We start from the raw sequence: 26,864 nt of genomic DNA on the forward strand, positions 1-26,864 counted from the left end.
TTTCTAAACTTATAATTCACGTAAATTTCAAGCATCCATTAAATAAATAGCTAAATTGCTTCAAAATATGTTCATATGTATACATGATGTTTCTTTAGCTTATTTTTGCCGAATAAATATCACACAGAAACTAGATGTGTGTATCTTAAAAAACAGAAGCCTTACTAGATAAATTACATTTGTGAGCAAACATTTGGGAAGTTTTCACATGGAGGAACATCCAAAGTTATCAACAGGGAGGCTATGCGTAGATGACTTCATTTTAATAGGAGACGGAAAATGTTTAACATACTTTAATCTATAAATACAATTGGGTCACTTTTTTAAAAGTTCACCAGGTTCTCTAGCACTGAAAGCACTGAAGCAGAGAATGAAGAGAGTTCTGTCTGAAAGATGTTCTAAAACGGATTCTGCTTTGGACAGTGTATTCGTTTCCTAGGTTGCCATAATAAAATACCAGAAACCATGCAGCTTTAAATAACCGAAGTTTGTTCTTTCACAGTTTTGGAGGTTATTAGTCTGAAATCAGGGTGTGTTGACAGGCCTTGCTTCCCGTAAAATCTGCAGGGAAGAATCTTTCCTTGCCTCTTTCTAGGAAGCTTCTGAAGCACTTAAACCTCTGCCTCCACCATCACACAGTGTTCCCCTCAAACCCATCTGTCTCCATCTCTCTTCTCCTCTTTTTTTAAGGACACCAGTAACACTGAGTTAAAGGCCCATCATACTCCAATATGACCTCATCAACTTAACAAATTATATTTGTAATGACTCTACATCCAAATAAGGTCACATTCTGAGGTACTAGGAGTTAGGACTTCAACATATCCTGGTTGGGGATACAACTCGACCCATAATAGATTCAAAGAAAAAACAGATGATTACCAACTCTAACATGCTGAGGCTCTAGGTATGTTTGACACAGACAGTGCAATATATGAACAATAATCCCAATTCATTCATTTATTTCCATTTTTCATGTCATTCATTCAACAAATAGGTGTTTACTAGGCATTATCCTAAACACTGAAGACACACTGAAAAAAAGTTCCTACCTTCATGGAGCCTGAATTCAAATAAACATGTCATCATTTATGAGTATTTACTATGTGGCAAGTATGGTAGTAAAAATGTAGATGTTATCTCATTAGTCCTCACAACTCTTCTTGTTAAGCAGAAACTTTTATCCCCTTTACCACATAAGAAAACTAGGCATAGAGACATAGTTACTTGTTGAAGGTATCATCTTCTGGAAGAATTGACCCTTTTTTTTCATTATAAAATGTCCTTTTTACCTTTAGTGATACTCTCGGTCTGGAAGTCTCTTTTATCTGATATTAATATAGCTATTCCAGCCTTCTGGATGTGCTTTACTTACTTTCTGGATGTGCTTGGTACAAATAATCACATTTAGATGTCACTCTCACAAAACAGAATTAAATTTATAATACCTGAAGAATCTCTCAAATATCTTGGGTTTAGCATTCATAGCTTCCATTCATACAGGGCTCTATATTTTTGCAAAACAAATTAATGCACTGATTGCACAGGCTTAAATTACATTTCCCTCTTCAATTTACATTTCTGAGGTTTCTATTTGTATATTTAAATGTCCTAAATATACCTAGGAATGAAACAGCACAGTGGAGGCTCCAAGCCAGGCTTCGTGGTGTTGTCCCCAACAATGGTAGATTTCAAAAAGTTATTGAATGACAAACTTACAAGGCTTCTGTCAAAGAATATCTAAGAGTTGGGTGATATGACAGACAGGTGACTTGAAAGATGCCTTCTTACTCTCTGAACTTCTGACTCTAATATTAATAATACCTTATTATTTGTACCAAGCAGATTGTTAGGCAGAAATAAATAGCTGGTGCTCTTCAGAGATTAAATAAATACAGGAAAAATTATTCGTGAGAACCTACTAATTTAAAATTTACAGGAAATTTGACAGGAGTTTAAAGTCTGGCTTTGCTCTACTTTCCAGACAAATGAAAAAATGAATAGTGTGAAAATTATCTAAAGAAACTGTACTTCAGCACTTCAGAGACAACCATCTTTTGCTTACAAACCCATTTGCTTTACGATGTACACAAAAATTATGTGCACATACTGTTTTTACAGTCTCTTTTAAGAAACCCCTTACGAACAGCTATCTTTTTTTAGTTTACTTTCAGTTATAATGCATATACAAATATTAGTAAATCTTTCTTTTAAAAAAATTCTTTAATTCTGGATTTTTATCAATTCAAACTCACTTTTTCCCTAATTATTCTTAATGGTAAAATATTATTTATATCAGAATAGGCAATATAATACCAATTTACATAAAATAATAGCTTAATGGCTCCCTTACATGGTAGCTAACATTCTAAAATATATGAAAGAAGATTAAATTGTACCACTTGGAGATACAGCAAAGTAATCATTAAGGATATAGACAGAAATTGCCAAATTCACCAACACTACTTACTTCCATTACGTATCTGACTACTTTTATACTAACTCAAATATATTTTCTCACCTGCAGTTTCATTTCTTCTAAGTCTTTAGTTTTCTCTTCTAATTCTCCTCTTAGTTCTTCAAGCAGCAGCTGAAGTTTTTCCTGCTGAGTTTGCTTTTCATTAAACAGGTGCTTGAGTTCATTTTGTAACTTTACATATTCATTATGCAACCTGGTTTTTTTAAAAGAAAATTCAATTTTGAGTAAATCCTTTCTTTCTAATTGCATTACTTTATATAAAGTCAATCAACACTACAGAAAAACAAGACCAATATCACCCACTACTTTAAACCCACAAATATCTTCTCTTTACAGAGTTTTATTTAATTATTAACACTGTAGTTTTGGAATGCAATTTTACTTTGGTGGGAGATGGGGAACACATTTAGCCATCTGGATACATTTAATCTTACATGTTTTGCTACTTTCAAAATAAGGTGTATAAATTCATAACCCACTTGATATCATACTTAGTTTGGAACAAAATAATTTTAAAGTAAAAATTTTACTATATTAAAAAAGTTTTAAATGTATACACTGCAAAATAACAAAATTATACTATATTCTATAGCAAACATTCAGCCAAGATAATGCCAATAACTTTTTAAAACTAAACCCCTAGATTTAAAACTAAACCAATTCTAGATTTAAGTAGTTTACCTTGTGTGTTCAGCCTTCAGAGTCTGATAATTAGCTTTATGATGCTCACATCGTAACCTTTCATCAATTAACATTTTCTGGAACTCCGACTGAGAACTTGTCAATCCGCTGTCTCCACCAGGAGGAAAATTATTGGGAAAAGCGTCCATATCGGTAAATGTGCTGACAACCATGTAAAAATAAGTTTTGGCTTTCTTACTGTTGTAGTTTTCTTTCCAAGAATATTTCCCACTCCTTTCTTGCTAAGGCAGAATCTCAGCAGGCCAAATTATACCTGCGCAGAGAAAAAACATAATTTGCGATCAGTAAAAGTAAGCTTCCTTTAATGTTACATATTTTTATCACTTTTATTATTCTCCTTATCATTTCTTTTTTTTTTTTTTTTTTGGGAGGAGTCTGCCCAGGCTAGAGTGCAATGGTGTGATCTCGGCTCACTACAACCTCTGCCTCCCAGGTTCAAGCGATTCTCCTGCCTCAGCTTCCTGAGTAGCTGGGATTACAGGTGCCTGCCACCATGCCCGAATAACTTTTGTATTTTTAGTAGAGACGGGGTTTCACCATGCTGGCTAGGCTGATCTCCAACTCCTGACCTCAGGCGATCTGCCTGCCTTGGTCTCCCAAAGTGCTGGGATTACAGGTGTGAGCCACCACGCCCAGCTTATCCTTATCATTTTTATTACAAAGCCCAATCTCAGATTTTAATTGTTCATAAAACAAAATGCAAATATAAAGCCGAATCACACCTCGAAAAATTTTCTTTATTTCCATGCAGCTTCTGTGACCATCAAAATCACATCTTCAAGTATTAACCTAGCTCCACTAGAAGCACAGACTTCTCCAGTTTAGGTAGTCTTAAATTCACAAACCAGTGTTGTGTTTCCTGAAGCTACTGCAGTAAGCTTCAAATATAGATCCTGATACAAAATCCATACTTCTAAATCAGAGGAAAAGCTATTTGGAACTTGGTAACTGGCTAGGGAGAATCAAGGTCTTCAAAAGGTGACTTCCAGCAAGTAACTATGTCTGTGATTAATGCTTTGAAGAGTCTTTTATTTGACACAACGCAAGCTGCACCCAGACTGCAGATTCAGATGAGAAATTAGTCAACACATAAATATTGATCAACTCCTATGTGTTATACACTGTTAAGAACAGAAAACTAAATCTCACCTATCTCCAAAAGCACTGACTCAGTATTATGAACATTACTGTTTATTTCATCTAGAAGTAAAAAATGATGTTTCAAAGTGTTCTTATAACTAAGAACAAAAATTTTAATTAAAATAGTTGTCTCCTTTCTTTCTCTAGTCCCATAATACATATATACATATACACATATATATACACATACACACACACACATATACATACATATTTTTTTCCTGATAGAATCTTCCTTAGTGATGGGTTATTAACAAATCACTTCTTATAACAAAAAAAATCTTTGTCCTATGCAAACCAACCATTAAATTATTCAGCCTTGCTTGAATTATACCATCTCTAATAAATTAGTGTGATATCTACGTATTACTTAAGACAACCTTTAAACTATAATTGCAGTTGTTTTGGTTTACTCTGAAATTATATTTTAACAGAAGGGGAAAAGTCCCTCAAGAACATTATACTCCTTACTCCTAGGTTTAATGTGCACTGGGATTCAATTTTTGTAAAGACAGAATGTGCTATCTGTAGCAGCTACCACAAAAGTATCCTGCCAAAAGTATACATTTGCCAAGGATTAATGAATTGCATCATAAAACTGGCATTCAATTTTTACTCCACTGTAGGTAAAATGCTATCAAATAGAATCTCATGCTCCAACGAAATCTTTCGTGAAAAGAAGAATCAACTGATGTGGCAAACTTCATTGTTGTCTCATATTAGGAAATTGCTACAGCCATCCCAACCTTCAGCAACCACTACTCTAAATAGTTAGCAGCCATCAGCAGAAAGGCCAGACCCTCCATCTGCTAATAGATGATGACTTACTGAAGGCTCAGGTGATCAATAGTATTTTTTAACAACAAAGTACTTTCTAATTAAGGTATCTACATTTTTAAGACATAATTACATTGTAAACTTAACAGACTACAGTATAGTGTAAACATAACTTTTCTATGCACTGAGAAACCAGAAAATTCATGTGACTTGCTTTATTGTAGTAGCAATCCAAATAAGTTAAAATAAGGAAACACTAATTGCTAAATATAAGGTTAGGTTTAACTCTTGGCTTCTTAAAGCTTTATCGGAAGAAAAAATATTTGGGGATTAATAAATACGTTTGGCTCCACATTAAAAATTATTCTACGGAAAAAATACATTTTTAAAGATTGTAAAATGTGTGTTTATAAAATGTTGATATGTGACAGCTCAAAATTGCTTACTTCCTAGGTTTTCACTAAAAATTAAGATTACTAAGATTTAACTAAAAATTAAGATTGCTAAGAGTTAAAATTCTAGTTAGTACATAGAATTCTGTACACAAAGTGTACAAGAAAAAAACAAAATTTGTTTTTGGTGAAAAATTGTTTTAAAAGACATAAAAATGTTTTTATTTAAAAAGTAGTTGGTCTAATTCAGAGGTTATTGAAAGATTATTTCAAACTATGAATTTGGAAAAACATAAAAACAAGGCAGAAAGGAACAAGTGAAAAACAGATACAAAAAATTATGACAATGTATTTTTGGTAAGAAAAGAGAATGACAGTAATTTTTTGTGTAAAAAAATCTTATGTGGTTGAAATGATAGAAAAAAAGGGAAGTAAATTTTTGTCCTAAGGTAAAATGATTGTTTCAATATAAAAAAGAGAAATATGAGACAAAACTAAAGGATTGAGCAAGTTGTAGAAGGTCTGGGCAAATTATGAAAGGTTGGTGAGAGATGAATCTTATGAAAGAAATTTTATTTGTGAACAAATTGGCTAAGATGAAAAGTAAACTGTGTATAGGTTTGTCTTAAAATTGACTCCTCATATCAAAAGTACACTGATACAAAACTAACATTTGATCTTCTCTTTTAAAACAAGATTTTCTTAGAGTACTGATTGTTCTCTATGAAAAAATAATAAAAGTACATTTTAAGACAAAAAAACACCACTATTTAAAAATAATAAAAGTAGATTTAAGGCAAAAAACCCCCACTATTTAAAATGGAGAAAGAAATTAATAATGATAACGGTTAAATACACCAGAAAGATGTGACAATTTTAAATTTATATGCACTTACTATGGCCACTAAATATGTAAGGCAGAAGTTGTCAAAACTCTAAGGAGAAACAGACAAATTCACAATGATAAGAGGAGAATTTCACCACTATTCTTGGTAACTAATGGGACAAGATGATTTTAAAAAATAATCAATAAGAACACAGATAATTTAAACAACACAATTAACCATGCTGACCTAACTCATATATGGAAGACTATACCCCATAACTATAGAATACACACAACTCACAAGTATACACATAACATTTATAAATATTGACCACATACCAGGTATTTTTTAAAAATTTCAAACATTTTAAAAGACCAAGATCATACAAGATACCTTCTCTGACCACAATGTTATTAAACTAAAACTCAATACAAAAAATAACCAGAAAAGCCACATGTGTTTACAAAGTAAGACACACATTTCTAAATAACTTATGAATCAAAGAAAAGGTCAAAATAGAAATTAGAAAATATGTAGTACTAAATGAAAATTGATACTCCATTTCAAAATTTATGGAATAAAGGTTTCTACTTTGAGGAAGATGGAGCAGATACACATTTTCCTTTTAAACTCATTAATAAAACTAAGAGTGCTGGATTTAGGTATATGACAAACTTAAGAATGAATAACAGAGACTAGAAGGCTGACCACCTAAGGACCTGAGAATGCAAGGACAAATACAGTGGTGAGTTTAGTTCCCTGAGCTTTCTTTTTCATATATCTCGGACGCAGAGCTGAAGAAACTGGCAACCAGAAAACACCAATTAATTCAGACAAATAAGTCTTGAACAAAAAAAGCCTACTCTCTAGCCAAAGGAACAAAAATGAGAAAGCCTAGCAAGATAATATGTAGACAATTACAATGCACTCTATCCAAACACCACACACACACACACACAAAACTGCAGTTCCACCTCCATCCACACAAGCAAAGATCAGGTGGAAGCCAAGCTAGGCTGTAATAAAATACCCTAGTACTGGGCCAAGATGGTGCACAAGAAGGCTGACAAGGAAACAGAAACTTCCATTGCTTCCTGAAAACGTAATAAAGCTCAATGATCCCGCAATGTCAGAGGAGACCACACGGAAAACCTAAACTTTCACCTCCACCAACAGTAACAAAGAGGACCTCCCTCACCCCACTGAAGTGCTGGCACAGAAGACCTAGTTAGGACAGGCACAACCACCAACAGTAATGAGGCTACCCTCTCCAGGGTATCAGTGAAGATCACATGGAGAGCCAGAACTACAGCTACCTGGCAATAACAAAGACCCCTCCCACAAGCCCCCTCCCAAAAAAACTAAAGTGTCAACAGAGGCCAATTTAGAAACCTCGACTTGCTAGGCACTATGGCTTGTGACTGCAAATCCCAGCCACTCAGAAGGTGAGGTGGAAGGATTGCTTGAGACCAGGAGTTCGAGACCAGCCTGGGAAACAGTGAGACTCTGTCTCAAAAAAAAAAAAAAAAAAAAAGTCATTAGCTGGGCATGGTGGCATGTGCCTATATATATGCCCAGGTACTTGGGAAGCTAAGGTAAGAGGATTGCTTGAGCCCAGTTCAAGGCTGCAGTGAGCTATGATTATGCCACCACACTCTAGCCCAGGCAACAAAGCAAGACTCCCACCTCTTAAAACACACACACACACACACACACACACACACACACACACACAAATCTTGTACTTCCACCCCCACCTGGCAAAAACAAGGTAGTATGCCCTCTTTCCTCTACCAGAAAAGTGTCAGAAAAAGCCAGCTAAAACAAAAGGTTTAGATAGAATCCATGGTATTATAATATCCCAAATGTCCAAGTTTCGATAGAGAACCACTGGTCAGCCAGGCACGGTGGCTTGCGCCTGTAATTCAAGCACTTTGGGAGGCTGAGGCAGGTGGATCACCTGAGGTCAGGAGTTCGAGACCAGCCTGGCCAACATGGCGAAACCCCATCTCTACTAAAAATACAAAAATTACCTGGGTGTGGTGCTGCATGCCTATAATCTCAGCTACTCAGGAGGCTGAGGCAGGAGAAATGCTTGAACCCAGGAGGCACAGGTTGCAGTGAGCTGTGATCACACCACAGCACTTCCGCCTGGGCGACAGAGGGAGACTCCATCTCAAAAATAAATACATACATACATACATAAATATAAGAAAAGAAATCCACTGATCATATCAAGAATGAAGATTTCAAACTGAATGAAAAAAGGTAACAAGCCAACACTATGATGACAGAGATGTTATGGTTATCTGACAAAGACTTTAAAGCACTGATGATAAAAATGCTTAAACAAACAATGACAAACAAGCTTGAAATAAATGAAAAGAGGGTCACAGCAAAGAAATACAAGCCTCAGAAAAGAAGGTAAAAAGAACAACCAAGTGGAAATTTTAAAACTGAAAAATACAGGCTAAGCCTGGTGGCTCAAGCCTGTAATTCCAGCACTTTGGGAGGCTGAGGCAGGTGGGTCACTTGAGGCCAGGAGTTCAAGATCAGTCTGGCCAACATAGTGAAACCCCATCTCTACTAAAAATACAAAAATTAGCCAGGCAGTGTCACATGCACCTGTAGTCCAGCTACTCAGGAGACTGAGGCAGGAGAACTGCTTGAATCTGGGACGCAGAGGCTGCAGTGAGCCAAGATTGTGCCACTGCACTCCAGCCTGGGTGACAGACTGAGATTCTGTCTTTAAAAATAAATAAATAAATAAATGACCAAAATAAAAATATTAGATGAGCTCATCAGCAGAAATAGAAAGGAAAAGAATTAATGCACTGGGAAGACAGAACTACAGAAATTACTCAGCCTGAACAACAGACAGAAAATAGACACACAAAATAAACAAGCAGCTCAGGGACTGTCAGAACTAAAATAAAATACCTACCATTCCTGTTCTTGGAGTATGATTCTATTTATATGAAATATTCAGAATAGACAAATACATAGAAGGCAGACCAATGATTGCCGGGGGCTAAGGGAATGGAGAAATGGGAACTGACTGCTTTATGGGTACAAGGTTTTCTTTGCTGTGGTAAAATGTTTTGGAACTAGACAGTGGTGGTTGTTACACAATGTTGTGAATGTAATAAATGCCACTAAATTATGTACTTTAAAATAGTTAATGTTATGCTACATTAATTTCACCTCAATAAAAAAAGAGAAAAATAAACCTAGCAAACTAGAAACTTCAAAGTGCATCAGTCTTATGAAAGGTGTATATAAAAAGAGTATGTTAAAACACCATACCTGATTTTAAAATCTTAAAACATCTTTTTCTGAGAATGTGATCAAAACAAGAAAGTCCACTATTGCCACTTTTATTCGACATTGTATTGAAGAACTGGAACAAAACAAAGGAATAGAAGGTATAAAAACTAAAAAAAAAAAAAAAAAATTTCTTTATATACAGATGTTCTGATTGTGTATGTAGAAAATCTAAAAAAAAAAAATTTTCAGAAAAATAATTAGAAAAAGCAAGTTAGCAAGATTGGTAGATAGAGAAATATACAAAAATTAATTGCATTCTATATGCCAGCAACAAAATATTTTTATTTTTTCAATAGTGATATTCTTTAACAAAGTATTTTTAAAGACATTCTTAATAACATAAAAAAATACCAAAAGCCTAGGTAAAAACATGTGCAAACTATTTACTATAGGAAAACTGTGGCTAGCTACTGAAACTAAAAAAGACCTAATAGAGATATGGATCAGGTGTATGGATTAGAAAACATTCTAAAGAGACAACTTCTCCCCAATCCACAGATGATGCAATATCAATATCCAAATGAGTGTGTCTCTATGTGTGAGAAACTTAACATGCTGATTCAAAAATTTATGTGGAAATACAAAAGATTTCCACTGTTGTTGGCCTACCAACAACAGTGGAAATGATTTTAAAGAAAAAAAATGGGAAGACTTCACTATATATCAATACTTAGTATAAATATACAGTAATTAAGATGGTATGGTATGCCGTTGGCTTATAGACAAAGAGACCAATAAAACATAAACTGAGCCCATAAACTGACCCACCCATATAAGATAATTTAGAACAAAGGTGGTTTGGCTGAACTGGAAGAAGAGTCTTCCATAAACGCCACTGGGACAACTAGATCACCTTGTAGAAAAAAACAAACTTGGGCCTTTCTTTATATTACACACTATTATTAATTCCATTTGGACTGAAATGTGAAAAGCAGAAGCACAAAGTTGCCTAGCAAAAAATATTCAGTAACTCAAGATAGGAAAAATAGTACGTCTAAACTCTAAAAGGTGATTCCCACATAAATAATGAGACCAAGCACCTTTCTTTGTTTACTGGCCATTTAGATATCTCCTTTTATAAAATATCCATTTGCATCTTTTGCCCAATTTTTTCTGTTGAATTGTCTTTTTAATTACTAATTTGTAAAAATTATTTATATTTAAATCTCAATGAGAAAACCAAAATGACTGACGGATAAGTCTGGAGAAGAAAGGATGCAAAGTTATAGTGTAAACTGGCATATTCACTTTGGAAAAAAACTAGCATTATCTACTAAGGTTAAAAAAATACACATACGATGACTCAGTAGTTCCTCTCCTTGGCATATATCCACTTGAAATGTGGTAAATACGGGTACAAAAAAGATTCATATGATACTGTTCATAGCAGTATTATTCCTAACAATTGAAACCTAGAAACAAATCCAATGACCATCAATAGTTGAAAAAACAAATTGTGGTATAATGGAACTAGTACTATACTGCAATAAAAATAAGCTATAGATCAAGCTTGTCCAACTTGTAGCCCATGGGCCACATACAGCCTATGATGGCTTTGAATGCAGCCCAACACAAATTCATAAACTTTCTTAAAACCTTATGAGAGATTTTTTTGCATTTTTTGTTGTTGTTGTTGTTCATCAGCTTTCATTACTGTTAGTGTATTTTATGTGTGGCCCAAGATAATTCTTCTTCCAGTGTGGCCCAGGGAAGCCGAAAGACTGGACATCCCTGCTACAGATACTCTATACATAGGGTGGATATTACAGACATACTGTCCAGAAGAAGCCAAACACAAAAGAATATACACTAAATTATTACAAATATATAAAGTTTAAAAATTAAAAACAAGCACTATAGTATATAGGGGATACATGCTTAGGTATAAGCATGTATAAAGAAAGGAACTAATTATCATTAAAGTCAGGAAAATATTACTTGATGAGGCTAGTAATGTTCTACTTCTTGATTTTTGCGGATACATGGAGGTTTGCTTTGTAACTTGCTTTGTAAATCACTCAGCTGTACATTGTTGTGTACTTTTCTATATGTATATTATAATTTATAATTTTTTTTGAGACATTCTGTAATCCACACTGGAGTGCGATGGCACAATCACAGCTTACTGCACTGTCAGTCTCCCAGGCTCAAGTCACCTCAGTCTCCCAAGTAGCCAGGACTACAAGTGCATGCCATTAAGCCTGGCTTTTTACAATTTTTTTTATTTATTTTAATTTTAATTTTAATTTTGTAGAGACAAGGTCCTGCTTTGTTGCCCAGGCTGGGCTTGAACTCCCACACTCAAGCCATCCTCCAACCTTGGCCTGCTAAAATGCTGGGATTACAGGAATGAGCCACTGCAACCAACCTTATAATTCACAATTTTTAAAAAGGGACTTAGAAGGGAGAGTGACTCAAAAATTGGGATCAGCATCATGTCAAGGACCGTAGTCCTTTTCATTGTTCTTCCAACAAATCCTGTTGGCTTAATTCTCCTCATGGTTGTGAGGCTACCACATGGATATGTAATATTCATTTTTTAAAAATTTCTTCTACTAGTTCTCTTTTATCTATGTGCTTGTTTACAGTCCTTTAAGTAAAATTTACATATAATGAATTGCACAAATATTATCTCCATGCATCACTTAACAAGGATATGCTCTGATAAACTCATTGTTAAGTGATTTCATTGTTGTGTGAACATCAAAGAATGTACAGTACTCACACAAACCTAGATGATATGGCCTATTATACACCTAAGCTATATGGTATAGCCTATTGCTTGTAGGTTACAAATCTGTACAACATGTTACTCTACTAAATATTGGAGGCAACTGTAGAAAACGAAGTAGAGGTTCCTCTTCAAAAGGACTTTCCTTCCAGTCTAATTGAGAATAAATAGTAGCCTCTCTTAGAAGCAAAACTTATTCAAATATTCTTAAATATCTGCTAGTCGTAATAAAGAAAGCAATATATTTTGTATTCTTAGCCCTCACCTTTTAGCCTAGATATTTGCCCTGGCATGCCTATACAGGCCCAAGCAAGCATTAGTTCATAGCCTGTTCCTCTTCCTTAATTGGAGGTGTTTTGGCCTTTCTCAGCATTCCACAAGTTACTTCCTCCTTTCCTGTGTTCTCTACCTTTGCCTCTTTTGGGAAGTTCTAAGTTGCCAGCCAATCGGGACAAGTACAGAATGTGAGGTCCCGTTCCAGCCAATGGAAACTGGACACAGCCATAGGGTGGACGCGTTAGATTATTAATGACCCTGTCTCCTTTGTTGGTGTGTGCTCTCGTGGCATGATTGCTAGCAAGCGGCACCCTTTCCGCAGAAAGTAAATTAGCTGAGAGATCCTTTGTCTTAGTTTTGATTTCCACAACACTTAATACCCATTTCCAACAGCAATTATAACACAAATCACTGGACAATAGAAATTTTTTAGCTCCATTATAATCTTATGGTACCACTGTTGTGTATGTGGTTATATGTAGCACATGAATGTACACAATTTCATGAGTTCACAAAAGAACTCAAGAAAGTTTCAATTTCATCAAGATATAAAACAGTCCCATCACTCCAGAAAGTTCCTTCATATGCCTTCCCAATCACCCCACCCACAAGAGGCAACCACTTTTGTGGTTATTCTCACCACAGTTCCACCTGATCCAGAACATATTAAAGTGAAATCATATGGTATGTACTCTCATGTATTTGCCTTGTTTCACCCAAGTGGCTGTGAGATTCACCTATGTTTTTGTGTACCTCAGTACTTTGTTCCTTTATAAGGCTGAGTAGCATTTCATCATTTAAACATACCACATATTGTTTATCCATTCTCCTGCTGATGCTCATTTGGTTGTTTCTGCTTACAACGAATACAGCTGCTATGACTATTCTTGTACAGGACTTTCTGTGGACACATTTTCAGATTGGGGGTGGGTGGTGGTAAACATTTAAGAATGGAATTGCTGGGTCATGGAGCAGGTTTATATTTAACTTTGTGTAAGAAATTGCCAAATCTTTTTCCAACGTGGCTGTACCATTTTCTATTCCAACCAAAAACATATGAGAATTTTGTTTTGTTTAGTTTAGTTTTCTGAGATGGAGTTTCGCTTTTGTTGCCGAGGCTAGAGTGCAATGGTGTGATCTCAGCTCACCACAGCCTCCGTCTCCTGGGTTCAAGTGATTCTCCTGCCTCCGCCTCCCAAGCAGCTGGGATTACAGGCATGTACCAGCACACCCGGCTGATTTTGTATTTTCAGTAGAGATGGGGTTTCTCCATGTTGGTCAGGCTGGTCTTGAATTCCCGACATCAAGTGACCCGCCCATCTCAGCCTCCCAAAGTGCTGGGATTACAGGTGTGAGGCACCATGTCCGGCCAACATATTGAGAATTCTGTTTGCTCCACATTTTTCCCAATACCTTGTAGCTGCACCAGACCAATCTGGTTCAACTTTTATGTAACAAATTGTGAGTTATTTTTCAGTTGCCATGGACCCTCAGCTCACATAACCTGAGCATGCCAAGATGAGCCAAGACTGCAATCTCAGGAGGAACCTAAGTGCTTGGACCAAGGAATGGGGACTGAATTAAGAAGCAGACACTGCATGGCAGGATCCAGGATCCAATCAGATCAAGCTCTGGCATCATCCCATGGTGGGATCCTGTCAGATCATGCCTCCACACCACCTCACTGCAAGATCCAATCAGATCACGCCTTGTTATCCTACACTTATAAAACCTGACTTGGGCCCCTGCTTTGGGAACTATCCCCATGTTCTCCTTACTTGTTGCAAGTAATAAAATCCTCATGCTAAATCCTCCTTGGTTGTGAGCACCGAGTTGATGATACCCGCCAAGCAACCAAATCCACATGTTGTGGGGGTTAATAACGTGGTGTCGTGAGTCCTTTTAATTGTAGCCATTCTAGGAGGCATAAAGTGGTTTGTGATAAAATCACAAAATCTCCTTGTGATTTTAATTTACATTTTCCTGAAGCACTTTTTCATGTACTTAAAGGCTGTTCACAGATCTTCTTAATCTTTGAAAAGATTTTTGCTTTAAGAACCATCACAGCAAAGAATATTTACTTTGTAGCCAGCAAAATGGGAGATTTTAATAGCTAATGTGTATATTAAAAATGAAAACAGGCCAGTGTGGTGGCTCACAACTGTAATCCCAGCACTTTGGGAGGCCGAGGCAGGTGGATCACGAGGTCAGGATATTGAGATCATCCTGGCTAACATGGTGAAACCCTGTCTCTACTAAAAATACAAAAAAAAAAAAATTAGTTAGGCGCAGTGGCAGGCGCCTGTAGCCCCAGCTACTCAGGAGGCTCAGGCAGGAGAATGGCGTGAACCCGGGAGGTGGCGCTTGCAGTGAAACAAGATCACACCACTGCACTCCAGCCTGGGCAACACAGCAAGACTCCATCTCAAAAAAAAAAAAAAAAGAAAACAAAACAAATCTAAAATTTGTCTCATTGCACTAATTACCATTAGCTTCCTGAGCACATACTGCTGTTTTCTACCTCCATGGCTTTGTAAATGCTAATTTCCTTGCTCAGAAGGCTTTTTCCATCTCTTTGTACTCTGATCTAGTGAATTCCTATTCAGCCTTCAAAACCCAGCTCAGGAATGCATTACTTCCTCCATGAAGTAAAGACCCTACCAAACATATATAGTTCATTATTCTGTATTTTCTCTTGCATTTTAATATACATAACACATGGAATGTAACTTTGTCCATGACAAGAAACATGTCTTACTCATGTTCATAACCCCAGCACCTAAACAACCACAGGCAGGCGCATATTAAGAGCTCAAAAATAACAAATGAACAAATAATGTGCTCAATTCACTTTTCTTCCCAAATTCAGAAACAGTCTTCCAAACAATAGTGGGCTGAATGCTAGCCCCTCAAAATATGTCATTTCCTAATCTTTGGATGCTATGAATATTACCTTACATAGTTTTAAAAAAGGGGTTGGGGTGATTAAATTATGGATCTTAAGAGGAGGGGCTTATGCTGGATTATATAAGTAGGCCCAAAACAATCACATGTAACCTTCTAAGAGAGAAGGAGAGGGAGTTTTGAGACAGAAGAGGCAATGTGACCACGGAGACAGAGACTGGAAAGATATAGCCATAAGCCAAGCAAAACCTACAGCCACAAAAAGCTGGAAAAGGCAACGAAAGGATTCTGCCCCAGAGACTTCAGAGGGAACGTGGCTTGGCCAACAACTTGATTTCTGACTTCTAATCTCTAAAACTTTGAAAGAATAATTTTGTTGTTGTTTTGAGATACCTATTATATGGTAATTTGTAACAGCAGCCACAAGTAACTAATACAATGGCTTTCTCTTGTATTAATATTTACTTATAATAAAATTTATCAAACTCAAAATTTCTAACACAATTTTAAATTCCTACCATGGTTAGACTTCTCTGATTTTGATCAGTCAACACACAGCTATCAATTACTTGCAAGACACTTACACATGCATTAGATGCCTGAAATACACAATAAAACGTCTCCTACTGTGCAGAGTTTACTAAATACAAAAATTCATATTGAAAATTTTTTAAAGTACAAAGTTCAAACAGAAATAAGGGAAAAAAAAGTTAAACATTATCTCGATCAGCCATTAATCAGTGAGCATTTGCTGGGCTAGTCTCAGTGAAAGGCAGTTTTTAAAAGACTAGTACAACCTTTTTCCAAATTCTTCATCTTCTCTTTGCAACCATTACAAATACATAATCACATCCATGTGTCCTTCCTACCACTTCTTTTGACTGGCCCCAGCTTTACAGACCTCCATATGACATTTTATTTTGCATAGGCACTGTATTTTTTAAGCAGTGAGTAGTACAATGTCTGCCCCAAAGTATGGTAATTCAAAATATTCAAAAAGCACAGCTGCTGATGCTCATGGAAAGCTTCCAAAACACATTCCATTAAAAGCACATGCTATGCCTTTGAACATTTCAAAACAATGCTTTAAATACTACATGCCCTCAAAGTGAATGATGTTTTTTAAAAACAACATTAAAAGTCTAGGGAGGACCTACACCAGGCATTTACTTTACTTACAAACAAAACATTCGAAATGAATTTCTTCAAAATCCAGAGATAATCCTACACTAGTCACCCAAACAGCCTTTGGATAGCCATCCAGGATGTCTTGCGTACAAAAAAAATGTCACAACTTGACAACCTGCCAGAACCTGAAGTGCAGCTGGGAGCAGACCCTTCAAAGCCCTGGTAAGGTGCCAGGCTCTGTAATTGTGATTTAGAAAGAAACAAGGAAGAGCAAGGAAAGAGAAAAGGAAGAAGATATGTATTCGAGTGGTTAGCAATCAACCACCAAGCACTCTAAATTAAAATGTTATTCTATTTTTACGATTGTACTGTCTGCCTCTGCACAGCTTAATTCACACAAAAGAATTCTAGAAAGCAGGACATAGTAATGAGTCAACCTCAAATGCTTAGTGTAAATTACCAAAGTCTCTGAAAGTTGTGATCTGAAAGGCAAAGATGATTCTTGTCCGAATTCATTTTAACATTTCTTAATGTAAGGTCTGTTACAATAACATGAGGACTTTCAGAAGATTTATGAGCACTCAGCACCTCTGTCTCAATTGTATATTCTTCTTTGCTCACAGTCCCACCTTTCTTCTGAAATAGAAAAGGCTACCCATAATACGGCTGCTAATACACAATATAGATTGTCTACGGATGCAACAACATATCCTGAAAATTGTTTTTTAAATAAATCCTGATTTAATTTTATTTCCACGAGATTTATGCCTTGGTCTGAAAAGTTAAAGAGAAATTGATACTTAAAACTGAATTTAGCTGATATTTTTACTGCAGCTGACACATTCTCTTTATTATTTCAAATCTGTCACAAAGCAAGTATAAAATTTTTCACAGCCAGAAAAAGGAGATAAGTAAAAGCCATCCTCAAGACAGACACGCAGGTTAATGTTAAAACCATATACTTCTAAAAACTGATTAAACAACCAATATGATTAAGTGACTGCTATACCATATTTACTGAATGGTCTACTTATAGTAAAAGGGTTTTGAGAGATATAAAAAAATAAACAGACCATCAAGTCAAGCACACTTCTCATCAGGAAAGAAGAGCCTGCCTACATTCAGAATACTCCATGGATATTTTCTAAGTACTTTTAATATGCTAGACATTTTGTTGAATACAGGAATACAGAAATAAATAAAAGAAAACCCTTGTCCTCAAGGAGTTTACAATGGTCAGCAGAATATACTCGTTAACCAACAATTGCTGACTGAATAAGGATGAGAGAAAATGGACGATTTAAACTTTTTGGACTTAAAATTTTTTTACCATGTGCATATATTACCTATTCAAAGTCATAAATTCAGAAAGTTTTTAAATTGTAAAACATTAAGGAATTCAACAAAGAGGTGACAGGAAACACCTAAATCAAGAAAGGAGAGAGAAACGAGGCAGCCTGCTTATCTGAGATCAGCTAAGAGCCTGGAGAGACTCCCCAGTCTGGGGAAAGGGTAAATGAGAGATGCCCAGGGGTCCACATTCCCACCATGGACACACCTGCAATCCTAGCCACAGTAGAGGCCCTGGACCCTCACAGGCCCTGAAACTAACATAGGGAGCTGCATGAAGACTGCACAACAGCGCTGTTCCAGAGAGGGAGCACAGGCTGGGGCACACTAACCTCCCCACTCCCCATCCCGGTCCCAAGCAGCTATAGTAAGACACCGTTTTGAGAACCCAGTCCCAACAGACTGCACCTTGCGCTTGCACCTGTCTCTTCACAGCCCTGGAGTCCCGCTGACATACCCAGCCCACAGCAACCACCATGCCTGGTTCCTGATGCTGGGGTCAAAGTGCATGCCCCTGGCTCCAATCCCACCCACTGCTTCCAGCAGTGGAGCCACCACTTATTTTCATGTGCCCAGAGTCCCTCACCCACAGCTGCCATCACTGTGCTAACAGGGCTAAGGAATAAGCAAAGCATGAGCTTCCACTGCCCAGGCTAAAGCACAAGCCAAGCATGAGCCGCCACCACCAGGACTAAAATGTGAGTGAAACACAGGCTGCAATGCCAGGGCTGAAACACAAGCCAAGTAGGGTCTGCCACCACCAGGGCTAAAATGCAAGTGAAATGCATGTTTCTAATACTTGCCTGCATATAGCTGGTATCACTGAAAGCAACTCTACCCTCCCCAGAAGTAGGGCTGCAGCACAGGCACTGCCTCCCACAACATGAACATTGCGCTGAGGGCCTAAGGATCACCCCACCCCTTCCTAATACAGCCAGCACCTACAGGCACCACTGGGGAGTCTAAAGACAAGCCTACCTAGCCTTGCCCACCCTCCATGCCAGAGCACACGATCCAGAGGCCTAGAGCTCACGCAACTCAGCCACCATTGGGAACTAAGAACTCTTCCCAGGAACCTGAGATTGGGCTGACCCACCCAGCTACTAACATCACAGTAAGAAAATATCCTACCTCCAAAGGAACACAGTAATTCTCCAGCAACAAATTCCAATCAAAAAGAAATTCACAAAATTCTGGAAAAAGAATTTAAAAGATTGATTTTTAAAAAAGCTCAGTGAGATACAAGAGAATACTGAAAAATAACATAAAGAAATCAGAAAAACAATTCCTAGAATATGAATGAGAAATGTATGAAAAAGATAGGTATCATTCAAAAAAAAAAAAGAATCAAATTCTGGATCTGAAGAATTCACTGAGTGAAATACAAAATACACTTGACAACTTCAACAACAGACTAGATCAAGCAGAAGAAAGAACCTCAAAACCTGAAGATAGGTCTTTCAAATAACCCAATCAGACAAAAGATAAAGAAGAATAAAAAACAATGAGTAAAGCCTTTGTGACACATGGGCAGCATAAGGCAACTAAATACTCTCATTTTCAGAGTTTCAGAAGGCAAAGAGAAAATAAAATGCATAGAAAACCTGCTTAATAAAATAACAGATAAAAACTTCCCAAGTCTAGCAGGGGATTTAAACATCCAGACACAAGAGGCTCAAAGATCCCCAAACAAATACAATGCAGAAAGGTCTTCCACTAAGCACGTTATAGTCAAACTTTCAAAAATCAAAGACAAAAAGAGAACTCTAAAAACAGCAAAAGAAAGTGTCCAGTTACTTATAATGGAATCCCCATGAGACTAATGGCAGATTTCTCAACGAAAACCTTACAGGCCAGGAGACAATGGGACGACATATTCAAAGTGCTGGGGAAAAAACCCAAAACTCTCAGCCAAGGATACTATACCCAGAAAAGTTATCATAAATGAAGGAGAAATAAAATCTTTCTCAGTCAAGCAAAAGCTGAGGGAATTCATCACCACTAGATCAGCCGTATGAGAAATGCTTAAGGGAGTCTTACACCTGGAAAATATACAAAAATATAAAATCCACTAGTAGGGCAAACACACAAGCAAGGAAAAGACTCAAATGTTACCACTACAGAACGCCATCAAACAATAATAATAAATAAGAACAAAGGACAACTAGAAATCAATTAATAAAATGACAGAAACAAGCCCCTACATATCCATGACAACCTTGAATGTAAATGGATTAAACATCATTCCACTGAAAAGAAACAGACTAGCTGAATAGATCTTTAAAATTAAAATAAAACAAAACAGGACCCAACTATATACCACTTAAAAGAAATTCATCTCACCTATAAAAACACATAGACTGAAAGTAAAGGGATGGGAAAAGACATTCTATGCAAACAGAAACCAAAAGGGAGCAGAAGCAGGAGTAGCTATACATATATCTGTTAAAATAGGCTTTAAGTCAAAAACAGTAAAAAGAGACAAAAGTCATGATGTAATAGTAAAAGGATCAGTTCGGCAAGAGGATAACAATTCTAAACATATATGCACCCAACACAAGAGCACCCAGATATACAAAGGAAATATTATTACACCCAAAAAGAAATCCATGAATAGCCAACTAGTTTTGACAATGGCACCAGAACATACATTTGGAAAAGAATGTCCCCTTCAATAAATGGTGCTGGGAAAATTGAATATCCATATGCAGAAAAATTAAATTGAATCCCTACCTCTCACATGTACAAAAATCAACTCAAGATGGATCAAAGACGCAAACATAAGACCCAAGACTATAAAATTACTAGAAGAAAACATAGGGAAAACACTTCAGGACATTGGTCTCAGCAAAGATATTACGGCTAACACTTCAAAAGCACAGAAAACAAGAACAAAAATAAACAAGTGGGCCTATATTAAACTAAAAAGCTTCAACACAGCAAAGGAAACAACCAACAGAGTGAAGAAAAAAACCCATTGAATGGGAGAAAATATTTGCAAACCATTCATCTGACAAGGGACTAATACCTAGAATACACAAGGAAGTCAAAACTTAACAGAAAAAAAACAAAAACAAAAAAGTCTCATTAAAAAGTGGGCAAAGGCCACAAATAAACATTTCTCAAAAGAAGACATACAAACGACCAATGGGTACACAAAAAAATGCTCAACATCACTAATTACCAGGGAAATGCAAATCAAAACCACAGTAACATATCATCTTATCCCAATTAGAATGGCTACTATAAAAAAAGTAATAACAACAGATGCTGGCAAGGTTGTGGAGAAAAAGGGAACACTTATACGCTGCTGGTAGGAATGTAAATTAGTACAGCTACTATGAAAAACAGCATGAAGATTTCTCAAAAAACTAAAAATAGAACTAGCATACCATCTAGTAATCCCACAATGGGGTATTTATTCAAAGGAAAAGATATCAGCATGTCAAAGAGATAGACTCAGGTGGTTATTGCAGCACTATTCACAATAGCAAAGATACAGAATCAACTTAAGTGTACATTAACAGATGAATTGAATTTTTTTTTTTTTTTTTTTTTTTTGATATGGAGTCTCACTCTGTCACCCAGGCTGGAGTGCTGGAGTGCAGTGGCGCGATCTCGGTTCACTGCAAGCTCTGGCTCCCAAATTCACACCATTCTCTTGCCTCAGCCTCCCAAGCAGCTGGGACTACAGGCACCCGCCACGATGCTGGGCTAATTTTTTTCTTTTTGTATTTTTAGTAAAGACAAGGTTTCGCCGTGTTAGCCAGGACAATCTCAATGTCCTGGCCTCGTGATCCGCCCACCTTGGCCTCCCAAAGTGTTGGGATTATAGGCATGAGCCACCGCACCTGGCCTGAACTGATTTTTTTAAATGTGGTATATATATATATGGTGAAATACTACTCAGCTATGAGAAAGAATGAAATCATGTCATTTGTAGCAATATGGATAAAGCTGGAGGTCATTACAAGTGAAATAAGCCAGGCACAAAAAGACAAATACCACATGTTTTAACTCATGTGGGAGCTTAAAAAAAAGTTGATCTCATGGAGGTAGAGAATAAAATGATATCAAAGGCCAGGAAGTATGTGTGTGGGGGAAGGTGGGATAAAGGAAGTTTGGTTAATGAATACAGATATCCAGTTAGACAGACAATACAAGTTCTAATGTTGCACAGCAGAATACAGTTAATAATAATTAATTTGAATCATATATATTTCAAAGTAGCTACAAGAGAGGACTTGAAATATTCCCAACATATAGAAATGGTAAACACTCAAGGTGATGAATACCCCAAGTACCCTGACTTCATCATTACACATTCTATGCATGTAACAAATACACATGTACCTCATAAATATGCAAATAATGTGCCAGTTTAAAAAAAGAGGAACTTCCAAAAAATTCTAAAAATATTATAACATATTTACCAGTAGTATGAATGGACAAGGGAGAGAACCCTAGTTCTACTAGTGAAGTTGCCAGGGGAAACTTCACAAAGAAACAGCTAAAATTAAGAAAACGATGCAAGGAAGAAACATCAAGTGCAAAGTCTTGGAGATTAAGGAGAAGAACATTAGGCGTGGAGGGCAGGGGAGAGAACACCCTGGGGAGGTAAGGTAGGGCCTTGAAGGCCACATGCAGAAGACTGGAGTTTATCCCATGGTCTTGGAGAACCAATGAAAGACTTTAAACTTAGATGGATAGAAGACATTATAGGGTAGACTCACATTTACATTTCAGAAAAATAAGTGGTTTATTTGTGGAGGACAGATTTGAGGAGGAGCAATAGAAGAAAGAGAAAAAGGAGATCAAAGGTCCAGGAAAGCAATAATGAGGGCCTATAACTAAGACAGTAGCAGCAAGTAGTCAATAATCTTGAAAATTAATTTGAAGCCAGGCACAGTGGCTCACACATAATCCTAGCACTTTAGGAGGTCAAGGCAGGCAGATGGCTTGAGCTCAGGAGTTCAAGAACAGCTTAGGCAACATGGTGAAAGCCTGTCTCTATGAAAAATACTAAAATCAGCCAGGTAAGGTAGCATGCGCCTATGGTCCCAGCTACTCAGGAGGCTGAGGTGGGAGGATCGCTTGAGCCCAGGAGGGTTGAGGCTGCAGTGAGCCGAGATCGCACCACTGCACTCCAGCCTGGGTGACACGGTGAGACCCTGTCCCAAAGGAAAGGAAACGAAAGGGGAAGAGAGGAGAGAGGAGAGGAGAGGGGAGGGGAGGGGAGGGAAGGGGGAAAAATTAACTTGGGGGCAGCAAGAGCAGGAGTTAATAATTAGATACCTAGGCCGGGCGCGGTGGCTCAAGCCTGTAATCCCAGCACTTTGGGAGGCCGAGATGGGCGGATCACGAGGTCAGGAGATGAGACCATCCTGGCTAACACGGTGAAACCCCGTCTCTACTAAAAATACAAAAAACTAGCCGGGCGAGGTGGCGGGCGCCTGTAGTCCCAGCTACTCGGGCGGCTGAGGCAGGAGAATGGCGTAAATCCGGGAGGCAGAGCTTGCAGTGAGCTGAGATCCAGCCACTGCACTCCAGCCTGGGCTACAGAGCGAGACTCCATCTCAAAAAATAATAATAATAATAATAATATAATAATAATAATTAGATACCTATACCCATCCTCCAGCAAAAAGTATTTTAATGTCACTAGTTAAAAGGTCAATCAGGAAACCAAGATAGGAAAGCAAAGAACACTAAAATGGAATCCAGTTAAAATGGAAGAAAGATTGTTTCAAAGATTACAATTACTTCAAGCACTAATCCTACATAAGAATGAGGAATCCTGTACACTGACCTTTGGCAAATCAATCTTAGTAAACTGCAAACACCATCACTGTAAAACACTCAGAATATCCACCTTTCTTCCATAGGGATTTCAAAAGCAGAGGGGCAAACTCTAAAGCTGGCTCTGTCAGGAACAAAAACATAAAATGAGGATTTTGTTCCTTAAATGTCCACCTGCTGCTACTCCTCCTCATTCTTTCCCTCAAACAAATCATCTCTATAGCAACACACTCTAAAGGAATTGGTGGGTGGAAAGCGTATGTTTGGGAAAAAATATGAGAACTCAAGAACATGAGCTATTTTATTTTTTTCTTTAATACAAGAGATACACAATCTATTAGGTTACAACTAAAAAATAAGGAACAGATGAAACAAAAAAATGTTTAAACACAAAAAAATGTAAAAATTGTACAACTGATACTGCAAATGTTTACATGAAAATTCTTTTTACAGATTACAATGACACCTTGTGGTAAGACTTTTCAAATTATACAAATTATCTTAGAAAATATTTTTTACAGCAGAGACGCAAGAAAACTGGTTTAGAAAATAGGAAAGCTCGAAACCATAGTAATGAGATAATTTGTACAAGTATAATAATATATTTGAAAAATTAAGGTTGAGAAATCAAACTCTTAAAAATGTCACAATATTAGGTAGGCAAAAGCACTTTACAAACTGTAAATACAAGTACAAGTTGAATATCCCTTATGCAAAATGCTTGGGACCAAAAGGATTTCAGATTTTGAATTTTTTCAGATTTTAGAATATTTGCATATACATAATGAGTATCTTGGGGATGAGATGCAAGTCTAAACATAAAATTCATTTATGTTCCATATATACTTTATACACACACATAGCCTTAAGGTAATTTTATTTTTCCCTTGAAAAATAAACTGGATGCTTAATAAACTGTATGTTATGCACCTGCATTTTGACTGCAACCCATCATATGAGGTCAGGTTTAAAATTTTCCACATGGTGTCATGTTGGTGCTCAAAAAGTTTCAGATTTTACAGCATTCTGGATTGTGGGATTAGGGATCCTCAACCTGTATAAAGCATTATACTAGTCCCTTCACTTGAACTGAAATTATTAAATACTCTTCCTTATTCTCTGGTCTCTTATCCCATCTCGTAAGAAAAGTCAAGCTGCACCTCTCAAAGCTTCATTATTACTTGATCTGAATAATACTGAAATTTACACCCCAGGTCCTAACCTCTCTCCGCTTATAAATTCCTCTCTACTCACATGTTCTTTCTACAACAGAAGCGCAAAGATGGGATTTAAGACATATTTTGAATTTACCCAAAATACGGCACCTTGGCAAAAAAGCAGAAGCAAGAAGGTTTATCTCACCTTCCTCTAAAGTAGGTCATAAGATCCTCAATCCAGAGGGGTCCTCCCTATACCTGTAGGAAAGAAGACACAAAGAGGAATCTGAACAAACAGGACTTAGTAAGCTTCCCCCGGTTTGTTACTGCTAGAGCATATCCATTTGTCCTCTAATGATACTTCTGCATGACTGTCCACAAAAAACAGATAGACCCTTTGAAAAAAGCAGCTTACTGATGCAAATTCTACAAGACAGCCAAAAAACTCCGAAGACAAAAGACATGAACTCTCCAGAGCTCTATGGGCCTGTCCATCGTCTGAGAAACCTCAGTATTTACCCTGCCAACGTAGGGCAAGATTATACCCCCTTCTACTACCGCAGCTGCTGCTCTCTTGAAAGTGCCACCTCCTGACTGGAGGCCAACCAACTCAAGCCATTACAGCAACTCATAACAGAACAACTCTGTTCCAAAGGAGAAAACAACAGCTAATTCTACTGCCTGCAACACTCACAGGTCCTGAGTCTGTCCACATGACAACTTCAACTGCTAGCCTAACCAGCATTCACTCCCCTGCCACCTCCACTGGAGCAGGTGCTGGTATCCACAGTTGGGAGACCTGAGACAGACTGTATCACAAGACAACTTGCAGACATTCGCTAGCATCAGTCTGGAGCCCAGTAACCCTGCTGGGTGGCCAGATCCAGAACGGTAATAACAATCACCTCAGTCTGGCTCTTAGGAAGCCCCATCCCTAGGGGAAGGGGGTGACTCCACATCAAGGAATCACCTCGTGGGACAAAAAAAAAAAAAAAAAATGTGAACAGCAGTCCTTCAGTTCCAGATCTTTCCACTGAAACACACAAATGAAAAGGAACTAGAAAAGTAATTCTAGTAATATGACAAAACAAAGTTTGACAACAAAAAGATCACACTAGCTCTCCAGCAATGGATCCAAACCAAGAACAAATCTCTGAATTGCCAGATAAAGAATTCGGAAGGTTGATTATTAAGCTTCTCAAGGGGGCACCAGAGAAAAGTGAAAACCAACTTGAACAAATAAAAAAAATAAATAAAAAACAGGATATGGATGAAAAAGTCTCCAGAGAAATATGCATCATAAAAACAAGACAACCACAACTTCTGGAAATTAAATACACACTTAGAGAAACATAAAATACACTGGAAAGTTCCAACAACAGAATTAAACAAGTAGAAGAAAGAACTTTAGAGCTCAAAGACAGGGCCCTCGAATTAACCCAATCTGACAAAGACAAAGAAAAAATAATTTTAGCTGGGTGCAGTGGCTCAGCCTATAAGCCCAGCACCTCAGTAGGCCAAGGCAGGTGGACCACGAGGTCAGGAGATCAAGACCATCCTAGCTAACACGGTGAAATCTCATCTCCACTAAAAATACAAAAAATTAGCCGGGCATGGTGGTGCAAACCTGTAGTCCCAGTTACTCAAGAGGCTGAGGCAGGAGAATCACTTAAACCTGGGAGAATGAGGTTGCAGTGAGCCAAGATCGTGCCACTGCGCTCTAGCCTGGGCAACAGGGAGATTCCATCTGAAAAAAAAAAGAAAGAAAGAAAGAAAAGAAAGAAAGAAAAAAGAAAGAAAAAGAAAGAAAGAAAGAGAAAGAAAGAAAGAAAGAAAGAAAGAAAGAAAGAAAGAAAGAAAGAAAGAAAGAAAGAA

The 26,864-nt window shown here is 37.2% G+C and overlaps 1 protein-coding gene across 15 annotated transcripts in view; it reads right to left on the reverse strand.

Moving 5' to 3' along the window:
* The window catches only part of CEP83 (centrosomal protein 83), a 196,575-nt gene that overhangs the window by 146,814 nt on the left and 22,897 nt on the right, over positions 1-26,864 (reverse strand). For 10 of the 15 annotated variants that reach the window (XR_002734697.2, XM_023226730.2, XM_023226650.2 and 7 more), the window contains 3 exons: positions 25,195-25,247; positions 3,161-3,434; positions 2,522-2,672 (listed from right to left, as the gene is read on the reverse strand). Coding sequence is in view for 14 of the 15 variants with exons in the window: in XM_023226730.2 (XP_023082498.1) it covers positions 2,522-2,672; positions 3,161-3,333 (324 nt within the window). In the remaining variant the exon portion in view is untranslated. Of the gene's footprint in view, positions 1-2,521; positions 2,673-3,160; positions 3,435-9,623; positions 9,641-23,842; positions 23,957-25,194; positions 25,248-26,864 lie in introns of those variants that run through there. The other 5 variants (XM_023226305.1, XM_023226188.1, XM_023226367.1 and 2 more) reach the window with 3 other exon arrangements.

The sequence above is a fragment of the Piliocolobus tephrosceles genome, chromosome 10 (genome assembly GCF_002776525.5).
Source record: "Piliocolobus tephrosceles isolate RC106 chromosome 10, ASM277652v3, whole genome shotgun sequence".
Lineage (NCBI taxonomy): Eukaryota > Metazoa > Chordata > Mammalia > Primates > Cercopithecidae > Piliocolobus > Piliocolobus tephrosceles.